This window comes from Muscardinus avellanarius (assembly GCF_963383645.1).
Source record: "Muscardinus avellanarius genome assembly, chromosome: 2".
Lineage (NCBI taxonomy): Eukaryota > Metazoa > Chordata > Mammalia > Rodentia > Gliridae > Muscardinus > Muscardinus avellanarius.
This window is the reverse complement of record NC_137787.1, coordinates 197,808,630-197,829,715: the sequence shown is the minus strand read 5'-3', so window position 1 is coordinate 197,829,715 and position 21,086 is coordinate 197,808,630. Positions and strand designations below refer to the sequence as shown.

Below are 21,086 nucleotides of genomic sequence, written 5' to 3'. Positions count from 1 at the left end.
GCCAAAAGTCTATTAAATGTAAGAATTAGGATCTAATATTTTTTACCTAGTCTCTTCATCCCATTGAATAATTTTTTACATTTGTACCATGTGAAGGGCACAGGTAAAACCAGTCAATCTTCCATTGTAAAAAAAAAGAAACTTATATAAAAATATTTATGCATCCTAATAAATAAACATATAAATAACATTTTATTCTTTCATTAGAAATTTTTAATGATATTTATCCTGCCTCAAACCAATCTTAAATAGTATCTTAAATTCTAAGGAACAAAATCAGACTAGACTTATGTCTATATTTTCTTTTTTTCTTTTCTTTCTTTTTTTTTTGTGTGTGTATGGTATTAGGAATGGAACCCAGGGGCATTCTACCACCAAGCTACACCCCCAGTCCTATTTTTTTTAATTCTTTATTTTGAAACAGGACTCACTGAGTTGCAGAGGGCCTCACTAAGTAGCTGAAGCTGTCTGTGAACTGTGATCCTCCTGTCTCAGCTTCCCGAATGCTAGGATTACAAGCGTGTGCCACCACGCCCGGCTTTTATGTCTGTATTTTTTGAATTCCTCCCTCTGTAGCACACGTAGCCTCTCTTTCAGATCTCTTCCTCCTGGCCTCCTATCCAGGAGAGTCTATGCTGTGGATAAGTAGCTGCTTAGGTAGCAGTGTGTATTCAAACGCTATGCAGGCACTCTGGCAAATCATTTGGCTTACAGCTCGGTGACTCTCAGAAAAGCAACCTTTCTGAAGGAGTCATAGTTCAACCCAGAGAAAGACACATTTCAGAATGCTCAAGTCGCAAGGTTTGTTCATTGTTTCTTTGTTTTCACACACAAAGAATAGTTCGGTTCCATCTCATTTCCAATGTAAGAGAAATAGGCAAAGCCTTTTTTTTTTGGTGGGTTTGGGGATGGAACCCAGGACATTTGACCTCTGAGCTACACCCCCTGCCCCATTTTTTATTCTTTATTTTGAAACAGGGTCTCACTGAGTTGCAGAGGGCCTCACTAAGTAGCTGAGGCTGTCTGAGAACCGCGATCCTCTGTTCTCAGCTTCCTGAATGCTGGGATTACAAGTGTGCCCACCACGCCCAGCTAGAGGCATTTTTTGATTAGGTAAAAGAAATGGAATCTGGTTAAATATGAAGAAAGTGTGTGTGTGTGTGTGTGTGTGTGTGTGTGTGTGTGTGTGTGTGTGACAGAGAGAGAAAGAGAGAATGAATGAATGAGAATCAGGACTCTAAGTGTGGGTTTTTGGATTCTGTTTTTAGTATATCTAGTAAAGGGAAGGCTAAGTGACAAGTTCATTTGGCGTTTGGGTTTTAAATGGGCCTTTGTAGTTCTACTGTATTTAAACACCCGGTCCTCCCTTCATTAGTTGATCAATACTTATATGTTGCCTAAATCTTCCCTTTTTATATCAAATTTATATGTTTGCTTTATTTTCATTTTTTCTTTCATTATTAGTCATTTCCAGTGAGAAATCATAAAGAAAATCAGTTCATTAGTTAAGAGTATCATCTTGTTTACATAAGGATTATCTTTCAATTGTTAATGTTTTGTCTCATTTTAGGCCAAATTTAATTTCAGATTTATATATTAAAATCATTCTTCACAATCAGTACTAAATAATATATTTTTAAAATTTTTATTGTTTTACGATGATTTTTTAAACTAGGCATGGTAGCACATGCCTGTAATCCTAGTACTTTGGAGGTTTAGACAGGAGGATCACAGATTCAAAGCCAGCCTCAGCAACTTAGAAAGGCTCTCAGAAACTTAGTGAGATTCTGTTTACAAATAAAATCTAAATAGGGCTCATTGGTAGAATGTCCCTGGGTCCAAACCCTAACATAACAAAAAAATTAATATTATTTGTAATTAAATAAGATTTGTTAAAGTTCTTATTTCAGGGGCTATGGTAATTAACACAGCAAAATAAATAATATTGAGGCAAGTTGTTTTAAATTTTAAGACATTGACTAGACACACATTTATTACCTTTTTTGGCCAACTAGCATGCTTTGAGATTAAATGATATAGTATCATTTGGGTATGCAATAACATTTTAAATATAAGCATGCATTTTCAAAAAAGAAAATATCTTAACAGTCAATGTCCATGTTTTATGATAGCAGTTTTATATAACACTGTAAGTTCTTTCTTAGTTTAATTTTAGGCATATTTTGATATCATTATGTAATTCTTGTCAGGCTTTTCCGTGAGCACAAGATGATCCCTACTTGTCATTCTGAAAAATACACCACACCCTGCTGTTCCCTCTGAAGCTTTTCATGGTCATCACTAGCTTTGTTGTTATTAACGATCACAAATTCCATTAATTATAGTTTTCAATAATGGTGGTTAAAATATTATTTTAAACACCATTATATCATGTTAATATATATTTCTGATGGATGCTGAGCTCAGGGAGAATCAGACAGATGGGCTAATAAGTACTTAATATGTTCTGTTTCTGAAGAATTAGGAAGGAAAACATCTTTTTTCCCGGATGTATGCTCCTGAGTACATTCACGGAATGGGCCCAAGGGCCATGGAGTGTGTGTCTCTTGACTTAACTCTGAAATGTCTGACAGCTGTTTCTCCATAACATGCAGCACCGTCCTTTGCAACTCAGTGAAACACATTGTGTTGTCCTGATCTCAAAGGGATAAAGCTGTAGAAAATGAAGGGCGCACCAAGAACACCCAACTGGAAATTGTTTGAGAAATGTGTCAGGGAGGAATTCAAGTCCTGCCTTTCAACTTAACCATGTCTTAATTTGCATGAATGAAACATTTCTATTTTACTAAAAGTGTCTTAATCTTATCACTTGGAAGGAATGTGTTTTATAATTTCTTAATCTCGGTGTTTTTTGAGGAAGTACAAAAGCCTATTTTCCTTTTCTACTCAAAAGTTAATAAAATAAGCCAGGTATAATGGCACACTTCTGTAATCCCAGCATTTGGGAGGCTGAGGCAGGAGGATCAGGATTCAGGAATAGCCTCAGCTACTTAGTGAGGCCCTTTGCGGCTCAATGAGACCCTGTTTCAAAATAAAGAATAAAAAATAGGACTGAGGTTGTAGCTTGGAGGTAGAATACCCCTGCATTACATTCCCAGTATAGCAGAAAACAGAGGAAGAGAAGGAAGAAGAGGCAGGAGGGGAGGAGACAGAAAGAGAAGGAGGAAGAGAAAAAAAAGACATGAAGGAAGAGGAGGAGGAGAAGGAAGAAGAAAAGAAAGAGAAGGAAGAGGACGGGAAGACTGGAAATTAGCACAGGACCCCAAGCCATGGCCACTTGGACTCCTTCAGCTCCTATCTAGAATTCATTCATTCATTCATTCATTCATTCATTCATTCAGGAAGCAGTGGCGGAGTCTGTCCATGGCCAGGCCCCACTCTGGGGTATTCATTGATGAGTCAAGACAGACCAGATTCTTACTCTCTTGGTAATTTTTGTTTTCTGTCTAGTCAGATTGATTTTTTTAAAAAATCATTAAAATGGGCTTACGTAATTCAAGCAAGGGCTAGGTTTTAAGTGTTTGTGAAACATAATTTGATGCCAGGAGTGGTGGTGCACACTTGTCATCCCAGCATTTGGGAGGCTGAGACAGGAGGATCCGGGTTCGTGGACAGCCTCAGCTACTTAGTGAGGCCCTTTGCAATTTAGTGCAATCCTGCTTCAAAATAAGGAATAAAAAAATAGGGATGGGTCCAGCCCTGGGTCCCACGCACCTTACCTCACTGCTCTTCATTCCTATTTTTCATGCCAGGGACAATGCTGCCTCCTCTTTCCCTTCCTCCTCCTCTCTTATAGGTAGAACAACCCTGAGTTCCATACCCAGTACCACAAAAATAATAATTTGTCAATTTACATGATTTATTTCAGTTCTTAAGAAGTGTATAATTCCTGTTTACCTGAAGCCAGTCTTGGCCTGAGTGGATGCACACGCAGGACATACACATGGAGGCTCTCATTTGCAATCTCTTACATTTGACTATGTTTTACGGTGTATACATTCTAGAATCCTTCCCATGTGTGCTTTATAAATATGTAAAAGAAACATGCTATGATTTTAAAAGGGGGAGCGAATATGAAGTGTTTAGTAAGTACTGTTTGAAACAGGGCACAATTTAGTGTCACTTTCATGCAATCTTGTAGTTTAGTAAATAATGTGAGAAATTATGTGAGAAATAACGAGAGATAGAGATAGAGATAGGGGAGAGAGAAGAGAGAGAGAGAGAGAGAGAGAAAGAGAGAGGGAGAGAGAGAGAGAGAAGAGAGAGAGAGAAGAGAGAGAGAGAAGAGAGAGAAAGAGAGAGGAGAGAGAGAGAGAGAGAGAGAGAGAGAGAGAGAGAGAGAGAGAGAGCGCGAGCGCGTGCGCACTTTAGGATCAGGACAAGAAAAATAATCTTCCTAATTGGAGGTGGCTGTTAATTCTGGTGATAGGCTTTTTTTCCATGTGAAACTCTGGCTCCTTCTTCACTAATAATAGCATTAGTCATGTCCCTAATCCCTAGCATCTGAGGCTTGTATTAGGAAGATCACAGCACCATGATGCTCTGCCATGCTTTAAACCTTTCATTACAGAGTGAAATACACACAGTGGTCACAGAAGTATCTCACTGAGCTACGGAGAATTCATAGAAAACGTTTGAATCTCCAAAGCTCCACTTCAGAAGAGTTGTTCCTCGCAGCTCACAGACACCTCATTTAAAGGATCATGGATTCAGACTTGTCTCACTGGGCTGCAGTGCAGTCTACAGCATTGTACATGGGTGTGGGATAACGGCCACCTGTCCTTCTCATCCTGGCTGTTCTCGTCTGCATTGGGATTCTGTCCAAATCGCTTGACTTTCCGGAGCTTTGGTCTTTACCTGTGTAAATTTAGAACAGGAGCACTCCTGTCCCAGAGATAATGTCCTGAGAACACCAGGTGCAGTAACCTAGGACAGGAGGTAGCCCAGCTCCTTCCTGCCCTCTGTGGCCTACCACAACAGCCTCCTCTTCTTCCTCCTCATGCCTAAATCATCCCCTCCTCTCCATAAATCTTCAGGACCCCGGCCAGCACCTTTCCTGACCGCCCCACTGAGCACACAGAAGCCAGCCCTGGGTCCCATGCACCTTACCTCACTGCTCTTCATTCCTATTTTTCATGCCAGGGACAATGCTGCCTCCTCTTCCCTTTCCTCCTCCTTCTTTTCTTCCTTCTCCTCTTCCTCTTCCTCCTCCCCTCTTCCTCCTCCCCTCTTCCTTCTCCTCCTCTTCCTTTTCCTCTTCCTCCTCCTCTTCTTCCTCCTCCTCCTCTTCTTCCTCTTCCACTTCTTCCTCCTCCCCTTTTTCCTCCTCCTCTTCTTCCTCCCCCCCGTTTCCTCCTCCTCTTCTTCCTCCTCCTCTTCTTCCTCCTCCTCCCCTTTTTCCTCCTCCTCCTCTTCCCCCTCTTTCTTTTTCCTCTTCTCCTTATTACATTTTTGGTACTGGGATGGAACCCAGGGGCATTCTACCTCTGAGCTACAACCCAGTCCTATTTTTTTATTCTTTATTTTGAAACAGGATCTCACTGAGTTGCAAAGGACCTCGCTAAGTAGCTGAGGCTGTGAATCACAATCTTCCTTATCTCAGCCCCGGAAATTCTGGGATAACAAGTGTGAGCCACCATGCCTGGCTTTCTTCTTGTACTGAGGATTGAACTCAGAAGTATTTTATCTCCAAACAAAACTTGCAGCCCTCTGTTTCAAGGTGTTGCTTGGCTCCTAGTTCATAGCTGGGGATTTCCTTTAGCCCTGTCCCTGCTCCTGGCTGCACAAGACTGCATGCTGATTGATATTCAAGTAGTATTATGTGACGATGAGGTTGCGAGCGCCTCAGCCTCAGCCTGTGAGAACAGGAAAGAATGCTAAAGGCCCCCTCCTCACTCAGGGCTGCCAGCGCCCTCTCTGAGCACAGGCAAATGGTTATCACCTTTTTTTCTGGATTTTTTTTTTTTTTTGTACTGGGGATGGAACCCAGGTGCATTCTACCTCCTAGCTACACCCCCAGTCCCATTTTTTATTCTTTATTTTGAAACAGGGTTTCACTGAGTTGCAAAGGGCCTCACTAAGTAGTAGCTGAGGCTGTCTGTGAACCCTGATCCTCTTGTCTCATTCTCCCAAATGCAGGGATTACAAGCGTCCACCACCAGGTTAAGCTGGTTATCACTTTTTAAATAACTCTTCTGAATCTGATGCTGGTAAAGGGGTTGCAGTCACGCAGTGCTGCTAGAGAAGTGCCCCCAAAATATGGCAAAGAAACAGAAAATTCAGCTATCTACCTAACACACCTTCTATTCTGGTTCTGTGTTATAGGGCTATGTAAAATCATCAGAGTATTAGATAACTGGTTAAACTTTATTACTGCAAAATCTCTTTACTTGGGGCTATATGATGAAGCTATGTATTAAATTTCTTTAGACCTTCTACTAGATGGGGCAGGTATAGTAAGTTACATTCTATTGCAATTAAGGAAAAACTGAATATTTCTGTGCTTTACAGTGAGTTTACTGATTACTTAGTAGAGCTCAACAGTGTCTGGGAATTTTCTACCTAGTGGTAGATCCTGAAACGTAACTCTTACTCATTTACTAATGACCAAGTCTTCCATTAATTCCTGAGTCAGGCAGGATAAGAGAAGCCTGACCATGCATCCTCCCTCTGTCCAAGGTGAATCTTTTTTCTCCATTTGCATAGGTACCTTCAGCTTTCTTATCTAAGATTCCCATGCATGCCCTCTTTTTCAAAAGCCTGATTTCTACCACCTTTAAAATCCTTTTCAACACTCTCGACTCGCCTGGGATGTGACGCTCTAAGCAGGGTTTGTAAGGAAGCGTTCAATCGCTGTCTTTTCAAGGCTGCCCTTCGCAGTAGGATCCCTGGTGCTTTTATGGCGGTCAATGCGGACCTGCTTCCGACAGGGCCTGTGCTTGGAGGCCCCGTGACAGGCATCGCCCTGCTTCCCCACAGCGCCGACTGGCTGCTTGTCTACAAGAGGAGGTCGCGTTTACTCTGGTTTCGTCCTAGCTTCAGAGAAGGCGGTGGAAAAACAGCAGTGCCATCGCGTGGCCCACAGGGAAGGATGTCCTTTCCCTTGGACGCTCGTGACCTCGTCGCTGCATGATGATGGGGCAGGCTCCTCAGGAGCTCTTCCTTCACACCAGAAAGGACTGTGTTTTATTTATTGGGATGTTAACTCATATGTTATTATTGTTCTTGGTGTCCAATACTGGATAGAAGATAGAACTACTTTGGAAAGGTCTGAATTGCAATTACTTGTCTTCTAAATGTCTCTTGCTAAAGCCAGGCACGGTGGTGCATGCCTGCAATCCCAGCATTCAGGAGGCTGAGACTGGAGGATTCTAGTTCGCAGAAGACCTCAGGAACGTAGCGAAGCCCTTTGCAACTCAGTGAGGCTTTGTTTCAAAATTAAAAGACTAAAAAAATAGAGCTGGGAGTATAGCTTGGAGGTACAGTGTCCTTGGGTTCCATATTCAGTACCACACACGCACACACAAATATATATATGTGCTTTGCCATAATTACAGCCAAATCAGTGGATCCATTTAAATACCAATTTTAACATAAATTCTTCCCTCTGGGCGATTGAGCCCCCGCAAGCTCCATGTGGTAAGCACATGCTCTTCAGCAACCTGTGGACCTTTCTCAGCTGCAACCCAGCCCCAGCCTGTGCTCAGCACCCAGACAGCAGCAGCCCTCTGCACTTGGACAGAGGGCTCCACTGTATGAAGTAGACTTTTAAAACCTTATTTCTTTAGGATTTATTTGACCTTCAGTTGTTGGGAACTTGGAAAGCATTCCTAGGGATTCCCAGGATTGAGATGTTGGGGGCTCACCCAGGCCCATGGTGGGAGCTTTCCCTCTGCGTGGGCCTCACAGTCTAGGGAGCCTAGCTGGCCCTAACCAACCCACAGGGCGCTGCAGGCAAACCGGAAGGCTATGTTGCTCATTTCCAAATAGGAGTCCACCAAAGGGATATTTCTACCAGGTGCATCCAGGGGACCAGGTTACCAAAATCACAAGACTCTTTCCTGCCAAGAGCATCTAATACAGAAAGAGGGACCCGTACGGGGATGGGATGACAGCGTGTCTCTCTTTAAGAGTGCTGGTCAGAGTTTCGAGGGTGCAGAGAGGCCATAGGAGTCACCCCGTTAGGAAACACCAAGCAGGCTGAGCTGGAAGAAGGTGGGGGTGGGGCAGGGGCTGGGGGTGGTGCATGAGTGGCCTGCACATCCCTAGCCGCAGCCACAGCCTGGGAGAGATCGGACAGGAGGGGCAGACCCGGCCTGGGCACTCAGCAGGACAAAGGTGCAGAGCGCTGAGATTCTTCAGGGCTTTGTGCTTTACCCCAGTGCTGGGGAGGCGGGGTGGGATGAGGAAGGCACTTAAAATGTAGTAGTGAAATAAACTAATGGTACAAAGAGCACCGAGGAGGAGGGTGAGGGAGATGAGAATTGGGGATCTGTTGAAATAAATTGATTTGCCCAGATGTGAGATGTGCTCGGGAGCAGAACCAGAGGCTGGTGGTGCCATTTTCATGGGAGACCACAGAGGGAGCATGGGGGGGGGTCACTTTTTACTTTCCTGAATTCCACTTTGGATATTACAGAACTTGAGATCAAGAGATTTTTTTTGGGGGGGTGTTAATGTTCTACTGAAATAGAGTATTCCAAGATTAGATAGATAGATAGATAGATAGATATAATAGATGTAGATAGAGATAGATAAATAGATAGAGATAGATGTATATAGATAGATGAGAGATAAAAGGTATAGATGTAGATAGAAAAAGAGATATAGGTAGATTGATGTATATAGTTGTAGATAGAGAAATAGATGGAGATAGGTGGAGATAGTTGTATATAGATGAATAGATAGAGATAGACAGGTAGATAAGTAGATTGATAGATGAGATTTCTATTGGAAATAAAGATTTAGGCTGCAATATTTTAAAGACAACAATTGCATCATGATAGTGGACCGTTCCCAGACTAATGTTAGGGGATGCTAACATCTGGGGTGTGGCAGGGAAAAGAAGCAAATGCAGAAAATAACCACAAAGAGGCTGGGAGGGGTCTGAGGACAGATAACCAGTCACAGACTCAGGGTGCCACCCTCTGGGGAAGAGGTGAACTGCCCCAGGTCAGGGCTTGCAAGAGGTCAGTGGAAACTGACTGGCTGCAGGTGCTGGATCCATCAGCAGCCAGGCAGGGAGAGGCCGGAGCCCAAGGCAAGGCTTGAGGGTAGCAAGAGCAGAACAGAAGGACACTGCCAAGCATGACATGAGCACGTGTTAGGAGGAGAAAGCCAGTCGGCTTCGTATCTTAAATAGGGAGTTTCTTCCCCTGCATGGTGCTGGAGACAGAGACGCAAGGACGACATTCTTCCCTGTTCCCTGATCTGCTAAGCATGCAGATGTCCTGAGACAGGAGTGTGTTCTGCTTAGGGAAGCACAGTAGGACTGCCTTCCTGTGAGCCTTCTCTGAAGTCCTGTGTCTGTGGACCTCACGCTGTCATGCCCTGACGGGCAGGTGGGGTGTCGGTGACCCCGCACTCTCAGATCAGCTCTGTCTGTCTGAGTAGTTGACCCTGGGACACTGGAGGCTACCAGTGCTCAGGGAGCCCCAGCTTGGCCTTCAGAATGTCTCGGGCAGTCTTGCAAATGTAGGGCAGCTCTAAGAAGTTCAGGAAGCTCAGAAGTGGAAGGAATAGCCCAAGGTAATAACGGAATCCAAAAAGCGTGTCACCATCAGAAAATCGAAAGGCATTCTCAGTTTACTGCCGGCTCGGGAGCCAGACACAGCCCTGGAAGGAAAGGTGTGCTGCCCGCGAGTCAACACTAGATGGAGACCTCAGCGCCCTGCCTGGCCCTCCCTCTCTCCCACAGACAGAACTCGGCCTCCAGCGGGGCTTCTTTCTCATGTTCCCCCTTTGAATATACTGTACGCTGCAAATTCTGGGTGCAGTGTGCTTTCGCCAGACACTAACCCAGATCTAGCAGACAGCAGACATCCAGATACATGAATGTGAGCATTTATTCTGGGTGTCACACCCACTTAAATCTGTAGCAATCTCAGTAAAGTACTGAAGTACAGGAGCCCGAGGCAGGCTCAATGGCAGACCAATGCTTATCAGACAGAGATCGCTCCCTCAGTACTGGCCACCACAGCATTAGAGCTGGCAGAAATGGATCTAATAAATCTATCAAGAAATATGACAGATATAAGCAAAATGTCCTTACTGATATATGGGGAAAAGGAAAAAGTGCCTCTTGATTAGGAGATGATGATCGTTTTTAGTATCTGACCCTTTTCTTGATACTAAAAAATTGTAGCTACCATATTTTTCTCAATAGCTGAACATAGGTGCATCATCAAAACCTGCTCTTTAGTTCTAAAGTACAGCTCTGGAAAGGGGAAGAAGGCAAGCCTACTTGATAAGTCCTGAGAATCTGGAGATTTACTGGAAGATGTCAATCCTGGGCATCTCGTGAAAGGCTCTGGAGAGAAGAGCCATCTACAAAGGGGCTGTTTAGAATCAGAGAAGGAAGGAAAGCCTGCGTCTCAGATACAGGCGGACAGACAGTCAGGGACGGAGTAGCACTGCTCCTTACTCTTCTGTGGGTGCCAGGAGTCACTTGTCCTTAGCAGATCAAAGTGGTCGATCCTTTAGGAAAATCCCCACCTGTTGGAGAACCTTCCCTCTGGAATTTCTCAGCTTCTCTTCACTCGCCTGGCCTAACCAGCAGAAAGGGACCTCCCCGCTTCCCCCTGTCTCTCGGGGAAGTGCCTTAAAATCAAAGCTTTTCTGAGAACTGAAAGTTGTCTCTAACAAAACTGAAATTCCAGCAGGAGAGTAGGGATGAGCTGGCAGAGACTGTTTATTCTCTTGGCCACGGCGCCTTCCCCTCTTCACCTCTCTCCCCTCCCTCACAGTTCCCAACAGGCCTCAAGTTGGGGTCTCAGACTATCCAGGTGGCGGGAGGGGTTGGCAGGGCCAACTGTCCAGATGCAGGGGGCGCTGTACTGCAGATCTGAAATGAAGGGAGTAGAAAAACTCCAAACCCAAACAAAAGAATACGTTAGGAATGGAAAATGCCTGGTTGATTCCTCCACAGGGAACAGTGTGCTCTTCAAACAAGGGCCTGCATTTTGTGCATCTGGGCTCAGCCTCCCCTTCATCAACATCATGTCTGATCCTCTAGGTCCCAAGTCCCACTTCAGAATCGAGAGGCTCAGCTGGGTGGTCTCTAAGCCTTTTGTCCCAGGGTGACCCGCCCCGGGGTCTCCAGAGGCCCGGGGTACACACATGGCCAGCTTTCTCTGAGTGCTTCTCAAGGAGTTCTTGGTACAGGGCTCCTTGGGCAGACATTTACTTGGCTGCGCTGACCAGAAAGTCCGCTCATTGGCTACATAATCTAACCTGGACTTCTGTTTCCTTATTTGCAAAATATTTCCCAAACAAGTCTCAAGAGAAAATGGCTAGAGAAAATGACAAATTAAAAAAAATGCTTTGGGGGAAAGAGAGAAACTCACAATCGAAACATGAAATAGAATGCTGTTGTTCAAGCCATGTCTCAGGAGGTTCCTTGCTTCTGTTGAGACTGGGGGGTGTTTCCTGTTTCCTGTTGGGTGGTCATCTCTCCAGCAGAGTTTGTGTGCAGACAGTGTCCCTTCCAAGAAACCCAGATTGGAGGAGACGGTGTGAGGAAGCAGGCTATCTGAAATGCCTTTGAAAGCACAACAAATCTAACAAACTACTCACGTGTACAGAAGGAGCCACGGGCCCATCGGGAGATGGGCTGAAAGCAGGCAGCTATTTATCTGTCACGAAGGACTTTTCTCATGTGGCTGTTTCTTTCCGTGAATTATGATCTGGCTTCATAAAGTCATTTTGCAGCCAGGCATGGTGGCCTACACTTGAAATCCCAATATTTGGGGAGTTGAAACAGGAGGAAAACCGGTTCATAGCCAGCCTCAGCTACTTAGTGAGGCCTTCTGCAACTTAGTGTGACCCTGTTCCAAAATTAAAAAAATAAAATAGGGCTGGAGGTGTAGCTCAGAGGTAGAAAGCCCTGAATTCAATCCCTAGTACAAGAATAAATAGTCGTTTTCCTATTTGGTGACACGTCAAAAGTGATTTATATTTTTCTCTATAGGATGAAACTAAACCATTCTCAGAAAGACATCTGACCTTCCTTAATCTGCATAGCTCTAGTGAAAAAAAAAAAGCAGGTGTATGCATTTTTTCATCCTGTGCTTTTGTTTGAATATCTCACAGTCCTCAAAAAAAACCCTCACTTTTCATTTTGGTTCTGTGCGATTGCTAAAGGTCTAATTCTGTCAACCTCCATCCTTCAGAAACTTCCACACCACATTGAGACGTGCCTAGGAGCCACTTTTCTCTCAGCTCCCAGCCCTGGCATCCTCTTGGCGTTACTTTGACAAGAGATACCTAAAGTTTATTTGGATGTTTCCAGGCGTAGAGAACTCTGCCTCAGAAGACAGCCCATTTTATATCCCCATCTATCTTCCATCAAAATGGCTCTTAGTTTGCCAATATTTACTTCTCTGCTTTCACTCTTGTCTTTAATCTTCTGATTCCACATTTCAAAAACAGACCACTGCCATGAGCACACTACAGTTTCCTTAGGCACTGCCGACCACCGTGGCTGGCCCACTTCTCATTTGGCCCCAGTCACAGAATATTCTCAGGCATTTCTCTTCTGGATTTTTGCTAACCTGGCATTTTAAGCTATCTTTCTCAAGATTAGAGGAGAATGTTCCAGTATTTCAGGCAAAACTTTTCCAGTTATCTCTGGAATGTTTCAGCAAATGTATTGAATGCATGCTTTACATAATAATGCATGCATAACCACGTCTCATCCAGAGGAAAAATAAATCTATATTTATATAAAAAAGTTTTTCTCAGCCCTAATCTCTTGAATAACAATAAAACACTTTTCCCCTGACCCTTTTGGTCTGGGTTCACACAGTGTCATCCAGTTATTTTCTGATAAGTCTTCCGCCTAGGGGAAGTTTTGTATCGAAAGGGAGGCTCTTCATCCCATTGTCAAACGTGGAGGAGGTGGATCATAGACATGGTGGGTAGGGAACCTGGCTGGGATGGCCTTGCAGCCCAGAGTAAGATCCTGAATGCTTTTGGCAACTGCACAAGTCATGACTGCTTTCCTTCATACCTGCGACTTGATGCTTATAAGCAACTTGCTTACCTATTTTGCTAAAAATGGGTCTGTTCCACCTGGGTGGTGCTGAAGAAATGGACGAAACAGAGGGTGTGCTATATCCCCAGAGACTTCAGTGTGAGCGTGGCTCTAAGATGGGTTTACAGGTACAGGACGTGATTTGGCATTCCTAAATTAATTGTGTGAAAGCCTAGCTCACAACTGGACTCATAAAAATCCACGCAATGTTCTAGAATTGCATAAAGGGCATTGCTTAAAGGAAAACAGGATACTTCCGGGCTTCAGAATCCCAGAATTGTGCTACATGTGAGAATTCCTTGCAATGGAATTTTATTGTTAGGCCTGCCTGAATCAACACCCTGAATGCTCTAGGAACTAATGAAGGTACTTAGACCCACAAATCCAAAGTCTACACAGGCCATTGTGAGATCACAGCTCAGTTATTTCATAAATGTCTTATTTCATTCTATATTACACAAATATCAAGTGGTATTTTGCCAAGTATCCTCAATTTAAACTTTAACCTCAAAGTATAGTTAAGAATACATCTCACTCTTCCTTTTCCTGGAATGAATACCTCAGCCTCTCTCTGCGGGTGTGAGGGTGCCTTGTCCACCAGCCCGCTGCAGCACCGTGGTGCACGCTGCTAGGCCCCTTCTGTTCCCCACTTGAACTATGAGGGTTCTTAGGAGTTCCCTCAGCTCTTACGATGTTTTACTCATGTGGTTTTGCCTCTTTTTTGAAACTTTTTATTGGCACGTTGTAGTCCTGCATCTTAATAGAGTACAAGCTGGTAGAAGCACCATGCACACATCACTCGTGCAGTTTTTCAAAGTATATTTTTATGTTATATTTCATTCAAAAGACTTACAAGACTAGTACTTACTCATGTGTTTTCCCCAGAAAGTTCTATGGATGATTATAGGCTACTGATGACTTAGTATATAAAACATTACTTTGACTATCTAAAATTATCTATGAATTTTGCATCAATCTGTTTATTCCTATGAAGAAAACTTTATCAAAGACTGGGGCTTCGTGTTGGTTAAACTAAAATTAAGCTATGATTAAAAATTCAATATAACCCTACTTGTTCCAAATAAACTTTGAGCAGGAATACATAAGTTCATATTAATTCCAGATCCATTTAAATAATCTCTTGTGATGACATAAATTCTTTGAAAAAGTTTTTAGATTAAACGTAGAATAACTGTTAAGAACCTAACCATAGCTGGGTACAGTGGTACACTGTAATTCCAGTACTTGGGAGACTGAGACAGGAGGATATCAGGTTCGAGGCCAGCCTCACTAACTTGGTGAGATCCTATTTCAAAATTAAATGTAGGGGCCTGGAGTGTAGCTAGGAGGTAGAGTAACTGTGGGTTCTATCCCACACACAGCCTTTGAAATCCTGAAGAACTGGGTTTAAACTCTAGGTTTTCCATTTATTTTTCTTATCACTTCTGAGAAACATATGCCATAATAGTTACCTTCTGAGTGTGTGCTGAAAATAACATGGGACAAATGTAACATACTTAGAAAAGAGTATGATGGAATGCATTTGATAACAGGAGCTGTCATTCTCAAGCTAAGCTCTGAACAAATGTCACTCTAGTGCTCTTGACCCTAGAAACAGGACGCAAGTCATCAGAGCCACGGATGTGGGGAAAGGTGATCTTCGCCGTATGTAGATGGCTACTTTTATCAGTCTTACTTGAAGTTCAGCTTATTTATATTAGAAAAAATAATCTTTTCAACATTCACTTCCCTGCATATCTACAATGAGGGGATACATAACGTCATACGCCTCTCGAGGGTCATTAATAGCTGGAAAGGCTTAACATCCATGTGCAGACTGCATCTTCTTTGCTCCAGACTCCGGGGACCACTCAAAGCTTCTGCACCCCCTGCTGGCCCCCGTGACCAGGGACGCAGCGCCATCTAGTGCCGGCTCGAAGCATCCTCACGGGCTTGCTCAAGGAGCCTGGCCCCAGCCTCCTCGCGCACTGCAGTAAATAAGCACAGTCCCAGCAGGCTCCTGGGGGCTTTCATTTCTACATCACCCGGTTTTGAAAACTTCCGGTCCTACTAAAACCCACTGCTTTTCACTGGCTACATCAAATTAGACGCCAGAATTCCTTTTGTGTGTAATCACATCCTGTGCTGATCTGACAGCCGACCTGAGCTGCTGTTTCTACCACGCTCAGCTGCCATTGCGTGAAAATGTTTTCTGGACAAGAAGGTTTCTTAGCATCCACTTGAAACCACAGCACGCGTCCCCCGGGTACAGCATGTCCCCTATTAGAGGCAGAACTGCAGGCATCTCTCCACATTTGTGATTTCTTCTCTTTTCCTCTCTTTTCAGATTGTCTACAAAGCCTGGCTCTGTTCCCAGTATTTTGAAGTCACACAGTTTAACTGCAGAAAGACAATTCCTTGCAAGCAGTACTGTTTGGAGGTTCAGACGAGGTGTCCGTTCATCTTGCCCGACAATGATGAAGTCATGTATGGAGGCCTCTCCAGTTTCATCTGCACAGGTCGGTGTGGGCGGGGCGGCGGCCAGTGGGCCCTGTGCGTGGCCTTCTGCCATGTTTCCTTGTGTTTCTTCCTCCTCTTGCTGGCTCATCTGACCTTGAGGATGAGGTTTGTAGTTTTCCTAGTTTTCCATGACTGTCCCGGTTTGAAGCACAGAGAGCCCCCAGACCAATCTGAACAGCGTCAGGCAGCTAAGCAACATGGTCTACGCTACAAGTGGGATGTACGAGGGCGATTCTGAAGACAAAATCTCAGCAGCAGCAATTACAGACTGATACCTGACTTGGCCCAGGCTGGATTCTGCCTGTGTCGTCTTGGGGTTACATAAGAGCCGGTGATCCGCTAAGACCAGGAAAATTATGCTTCTTCCAACTAGTGACATGTCTGTTTGCCGTGTTTGCTTTCTGAGAATGTTTATGTTAGCTTATTTATCAGGGAAAATAATTATCAGGGGAAAGCTGGGCGTGGTGGCGAATACTTGTAATCTCAGCACTCAGCGGGCTGAGACAGAAGGATCTCGGTTAGAGGACAGCCTCGGCTACTTATTGAGGCCCTTTGCAACTCAGTGAGACCCTGTTTCAAAATAAAGAATAAAAAATAGGGCTGGGAATGTAGTTGGGAGGTAAAATGCTGTGGGTTCCATCCCCCACGCCCCCCCACACAAATAAGAGGAGAGCCGGGTGTGGTGGTGAATGCTTGAAGTTTCAGCACTGGGGAGGCTGAGACAGGAGGATCACAGGTTCACAGCCAGCCTCAGTGACTTGTGAGGCCCTCTGAAACTTAGTGAGACCATATTTTCAAATAAAGACTAAAATAGGGCTGGAAGAATAGCTCAGAGATACAATGCCCCTTGATTCTATCCCCAGTACTGAAAAAGTAATAATTATCAGAGGAATAAAGAAGTGTTTACCTAAATTGTGTATATATAGGTATCATTGCCACATAAGGAGGCCCAGATACAGTTCAAGCCAATATTCCCGTTAACAATGTTTACTTTTTTTGCAAAGGATTCAAACTGGGCAAATAAAAACAAACAGTCATTTTGTGGGATATTTATGAGCATTACTTAACTTAAACTCAGAACAAGATGTCAAGGGCAAGAGTTTTCAAAAATAAATGAGGAATAAAAAGAACAAGATACTTTCCCAGAGTAGTATGGTCATTAGCGTTATTTCTCCATGTTCTTTTCATAGAGAAAAAAAAGTTAGAAGATCCTTGTAACTATATGGCTTGATCCCCAGCACATTTGGTTTGCAAGTATTAAGGGCAAAACACGAACAAAAGTCCAGAGAAACGTGAACACTCTCTTCTTATATTAGACTTTATTAAAGTCCCCTGACAGTGGTACATCGGCATGTTCAGTGTAAGAACTTTTCAAGTTATTTCCAGATCACATAGCCGTTAGCCATATCACTAAGTCTAGGTGCCATCAGGAGACAGCCCAGGAAGGTTTTACCCTAAGAACCCATCCTAAGCAGGGGCCAGCGTGTTCCATGCTGCCAGCTTCCAGGGAAGGTCATCTAACTGAAGCTTAGGAGCATGGCCTTCACTTTTCTCTCCCACACTCTTTCTCACCATCAAAGCTTTAGGAGGACCTTAATAGAAGCAAGCAATCACCCCCCCCACCCATGCTGATTTGCTATGAAGATCACAGGCACGGGAGGAACAGGAGCTCCGCCACTCGTAGGCACGAGCCACCGCTCACAAGAGAATGGTCCGTGGGATGCAAAATGATTTAGCAACCATGTTTGTTAATAACTTGATGTCCAGATCATTTTTTAATGTAGCTTCTCTCTGCTGCAGAGACACTGAGAAGAGAGCAGTAGGAAGAGACAAAGGGAGGGAGGGAAGGAGGGATGGAAGGAAGGAAGGAAGGAAGGAAGGAAGGAAGGAAGGAAGGAGAAGAAAGTTAATATCTTTTTGGTTTCTGAGACAAAATTCACCAGACACAAGCTGTTAACTTACTAATTCATCTAGACGGTCATGTAGAGCATTCCGTAAATGTCAATTTTAAGGCCTTCATTTCTGGCTATGGGTCAAGGAGACACCAGTGATACTGGGGCTTGGAAGAAACTAACAGAGCCCTGCAGCCAGGTGTGTCTGTGCATTCATAGTTACCTGGCTTTTTTTCCTTGGAGGTCGGTAGCTTTCTGGGGTTCTTAGTGCAGACACAAACCCAAACAAAAGCTGTGATCCTCAGATTTCTCTTCTGTGATCTCCCGGTCTTATCCATGTTTGGGGATCTGAATCCGCACTGGGCCATTCTCCTCCGTCCGTCAGACCCGTGCGAGTCACCGAAGGCCAAGGTGAGATGAAGTCTAGTCCCGCTCACATGGGCCAGCGTCCAACTTGGGTTTTCGTTTTTGATGTGTCATCTTTTAGATTTTTTAATTTTTTTCTTTTATTGGTGAATTATGGGCTCATATGTAAATCATGTTGACGATGACATCCATGCACACAGTACTTGGTGCCCCCAGCATGACACCCCATTTTCCTCCCTCCCAATACAGAATACCCAGATTGACTTTGGTGTATATTCACATGTATACGCTCAGTCTATGATGGTATTTCCATTAATGAACCTCAGTCTTTCTCGTCCCCCACCCTTCTACTAGTCCTGGCACCCCTGAGCTTTCTCCTCTATTACCTGGGGTCTCCTGTATCTCAATTACACCCTATCCTGTGCACACAAAGAGAAAGATGACAGCCTGTATTTTTAATTGTTTAGGGGTTTTGTAGACACCGCTGCTTCGTAGCCATGATGACATCATTAAGGGTGAGAGCGCTTTGTCACAGCACAGAGGACCGGGCTGGCTCCCAGGAGGTCCTTGGGGCTCCCCCATCACCCAACACCCAGAGCCCGGCTCTTCTTTTCAGCCCCGTGGGGCCCATGTCTCTTCAACACTAACAGCTCAGAAGTGCGTGGTCAGCGCTGCACACATTCTCTGCTAAGGCTCTGCCAATGGACGTGCAGGAAAGATGATTTCAGAGTGGTCCTCTCCTGAGTGCAGCCTGGCCTCTTGGGAGACTCTGTGTTCATACTGACCCCTGGCAGCTGTCTCTGCTCCTGAGGCCCTGAGGTCCCTGAGCCGAACACGGGATGCTTCTCCATGCTGCCATCTTGCCATGTGGGTGAGGATGCCCAGCTCTGGCCCAGGACAGGCTCCGCTGCCAATGAGGTCGCCACAGAGAGTCCCAACAGGGGAGAAACCAGGGAGCCCAGGCTCGCCATGACTAGGGGGCGAGCAGAGAGACCCACCTGTCTGAGCAAGGGCTCCCACACTCCAAGCCGCACCTCCGCAGAGGCCCCCTTCTTGTTGACACCTTACCTGATGAGCAAGTTGGAGTGAAATTGGCCACATCAAGTTCTTTTGCTCATATTGAGTGAAGGTTTTTTCTGTATTAAGAATGGAGCCAACTGAACATAGGAGAAATGTTTTCCTACTTCCCAGTTGTCTGCTGATAACCCAGGCCACCTACACCGCAGGCCTATGGAACATCATATGTTCACAAGTGACAGATATAGTGAACCATGTACAATATGATCACGAAACGCATCTGTTCAAAGGAATTTGTCAAGCTGATCTTAATATTTTGTGGTTGTTGTTCGTCTCCTCCTCCTTTCTCCTCTTCCTCCTCCTCCTTCTTCCTCTTCTTCCTCTTCTTCTTCCTCCTCCTCCTTCTTCTTTCTCTTCACCTTCCTCTTCCTCCTTCTTCTTCCCCTTTTTCCTCTTCTTCCTCTTCTTCTTCCTCCTCTTTTCTCCTCCTCCTCCTTTCTCCTCCTTTCTCCTCCTTCTCTGTCTTCTTCTTCTTCTTCTTCTTCTTCTTCTTCTTCTTCTTCTTCTTCTTCTTCATCTCCTTCCTCCTCCTCCTCCTCCTTCTTCTTCCTCTTCTCCTTCCTCCTCCTTCTTCCTCTTCTTCCTCTTCTCCTTCTTCCTCCTCCTCCTCCTTCTCCTCCTCCTCCTCCTCTGTCTTCTTCTTCTTCTTCTCCGTCTTCATCTTCGTCTTCGTCTTCTTCATCTTCTTTCTCCTCCTCCTTCTCCTCCTCCTCCTCCTCCTCCTTTTCTTCTTCTTCTTCCTCTTCCTCCTCCTCCTCCTCCTTTTCTTCTTCTTCTTCCTCTTCCTCCTCCTCCTCCTCCTCCTCCTCCTTCTTCTTCTTAGAAAAAAGTAAATGAGGTTATTTCCATTCTGCTTACTTTAAAATGTAGTCCCCCGCCAGGCGTGGTGGCGCACGCTTGTAATCCCCGCGCTTGGGAGGCTGAGACAGGAGGATCACAAAGGTTCAAAGCCAGCCTCAGAGCCGGGCGTGGTGGCGCACGCTTGTAATCCCCGCGCTTGGGAGGCAGAGACAGGAGGATCGCGCAGGTTCGAAGCCAGCCGCGCGCGCTGGCTTAGGAGACCCTGTTTCCAAATAAAAATGTTAAAATAGGTCTGGGAGTGTAGCCTGGAGGTAGAAGGGCTTCCAGGAACCCCAGTACCACCAAAAATAAATAAATAAATAAATAAATAAATAAATAAATAAATAAATAAATAAATAAAATGTAGTCCTGCATCATTGCAGACTGAAGGCATAGTTGGGATTTCCTTCAGATTCAATGCTTTTAATCACAGTGGCCTCCCTGCTCTGTAGAAAGCAAGCGGTTTGCAGCTTCTGGGAGGATGGAGATTCCCCTGAAGGATACTGAAGCTTCTCCAGTTACCTGTTTTGTCCATGTTGGAATTATTCAGTAGTCACATAACTACAAGTGGCTCATTGTCAGCTACTGTCCGAGTGCTGCCCGACAGCACTTGAGGTGCTTTGCCTCAGTGACAAGCCCGTGCTGCAGTCTGCCCTCTGTACCGGCCGTTCACAGATGTGCAACTATAGCACCCAGCTTCTTCCTCATTCAGTTTTATCAGAGATACACTGATGATTCCTGTATACCACGGAAAAGGAAAGCTCAGCCTTTGCAGCTGATAAACCATTTGGAAGGTTCAGGCCAGATGAGATTTCTCTAAATGATAAAGATATATTGATTTTTTGGTCATCATTACTTAATTCAATATTTAGTGTATTTCTTCACCATGCTGACGTAACTGGCCTGTGTCCTGTGAAATTCTGACATCTCTGTTTTCCATCTGTAACGTGCGCCTATGATCCTTAATAAGCCTGTAGCCAGCTTAAAAAAATAAATAAACAAAAATCAAGCGTGGAATGGCTCAGGATGCCTCCAGAGACCCTGACCAAATGTTTTAATCAGAAGCCCAGATGACAAGAGCCCCTTCCCTGCTGACCCTGTTTCTGTGTCGGAAGATA

At 44.6% G+C, this 21,086-nt stretch overlaps 1 protein-coding gene across 1 annotated transcript in view; it reads left to right on the top strand.

Annotated features, from left to right (window-relative positions):
• NALF1 (NALCN channel auxiliary factor 1) overlaps positions 1-21,086 on the top strand; it is a gene marked incomplete at both ends in the record, with an annotated part of 619,004 nt that overhangs the window by 571,314 nt on the left and 26,604 nt on the right. Inside the window, one exon of the mRNA XM_080689513.1 lies at positions 15,621-15,792. Within this exon, the coding sequence (XP_080545639.1) occupies positions 15,621-15,792 (172 nt within the window). The remainder of the gene's footprint in view (positions 1-15,620; positions 15,793-21,086) is intronic.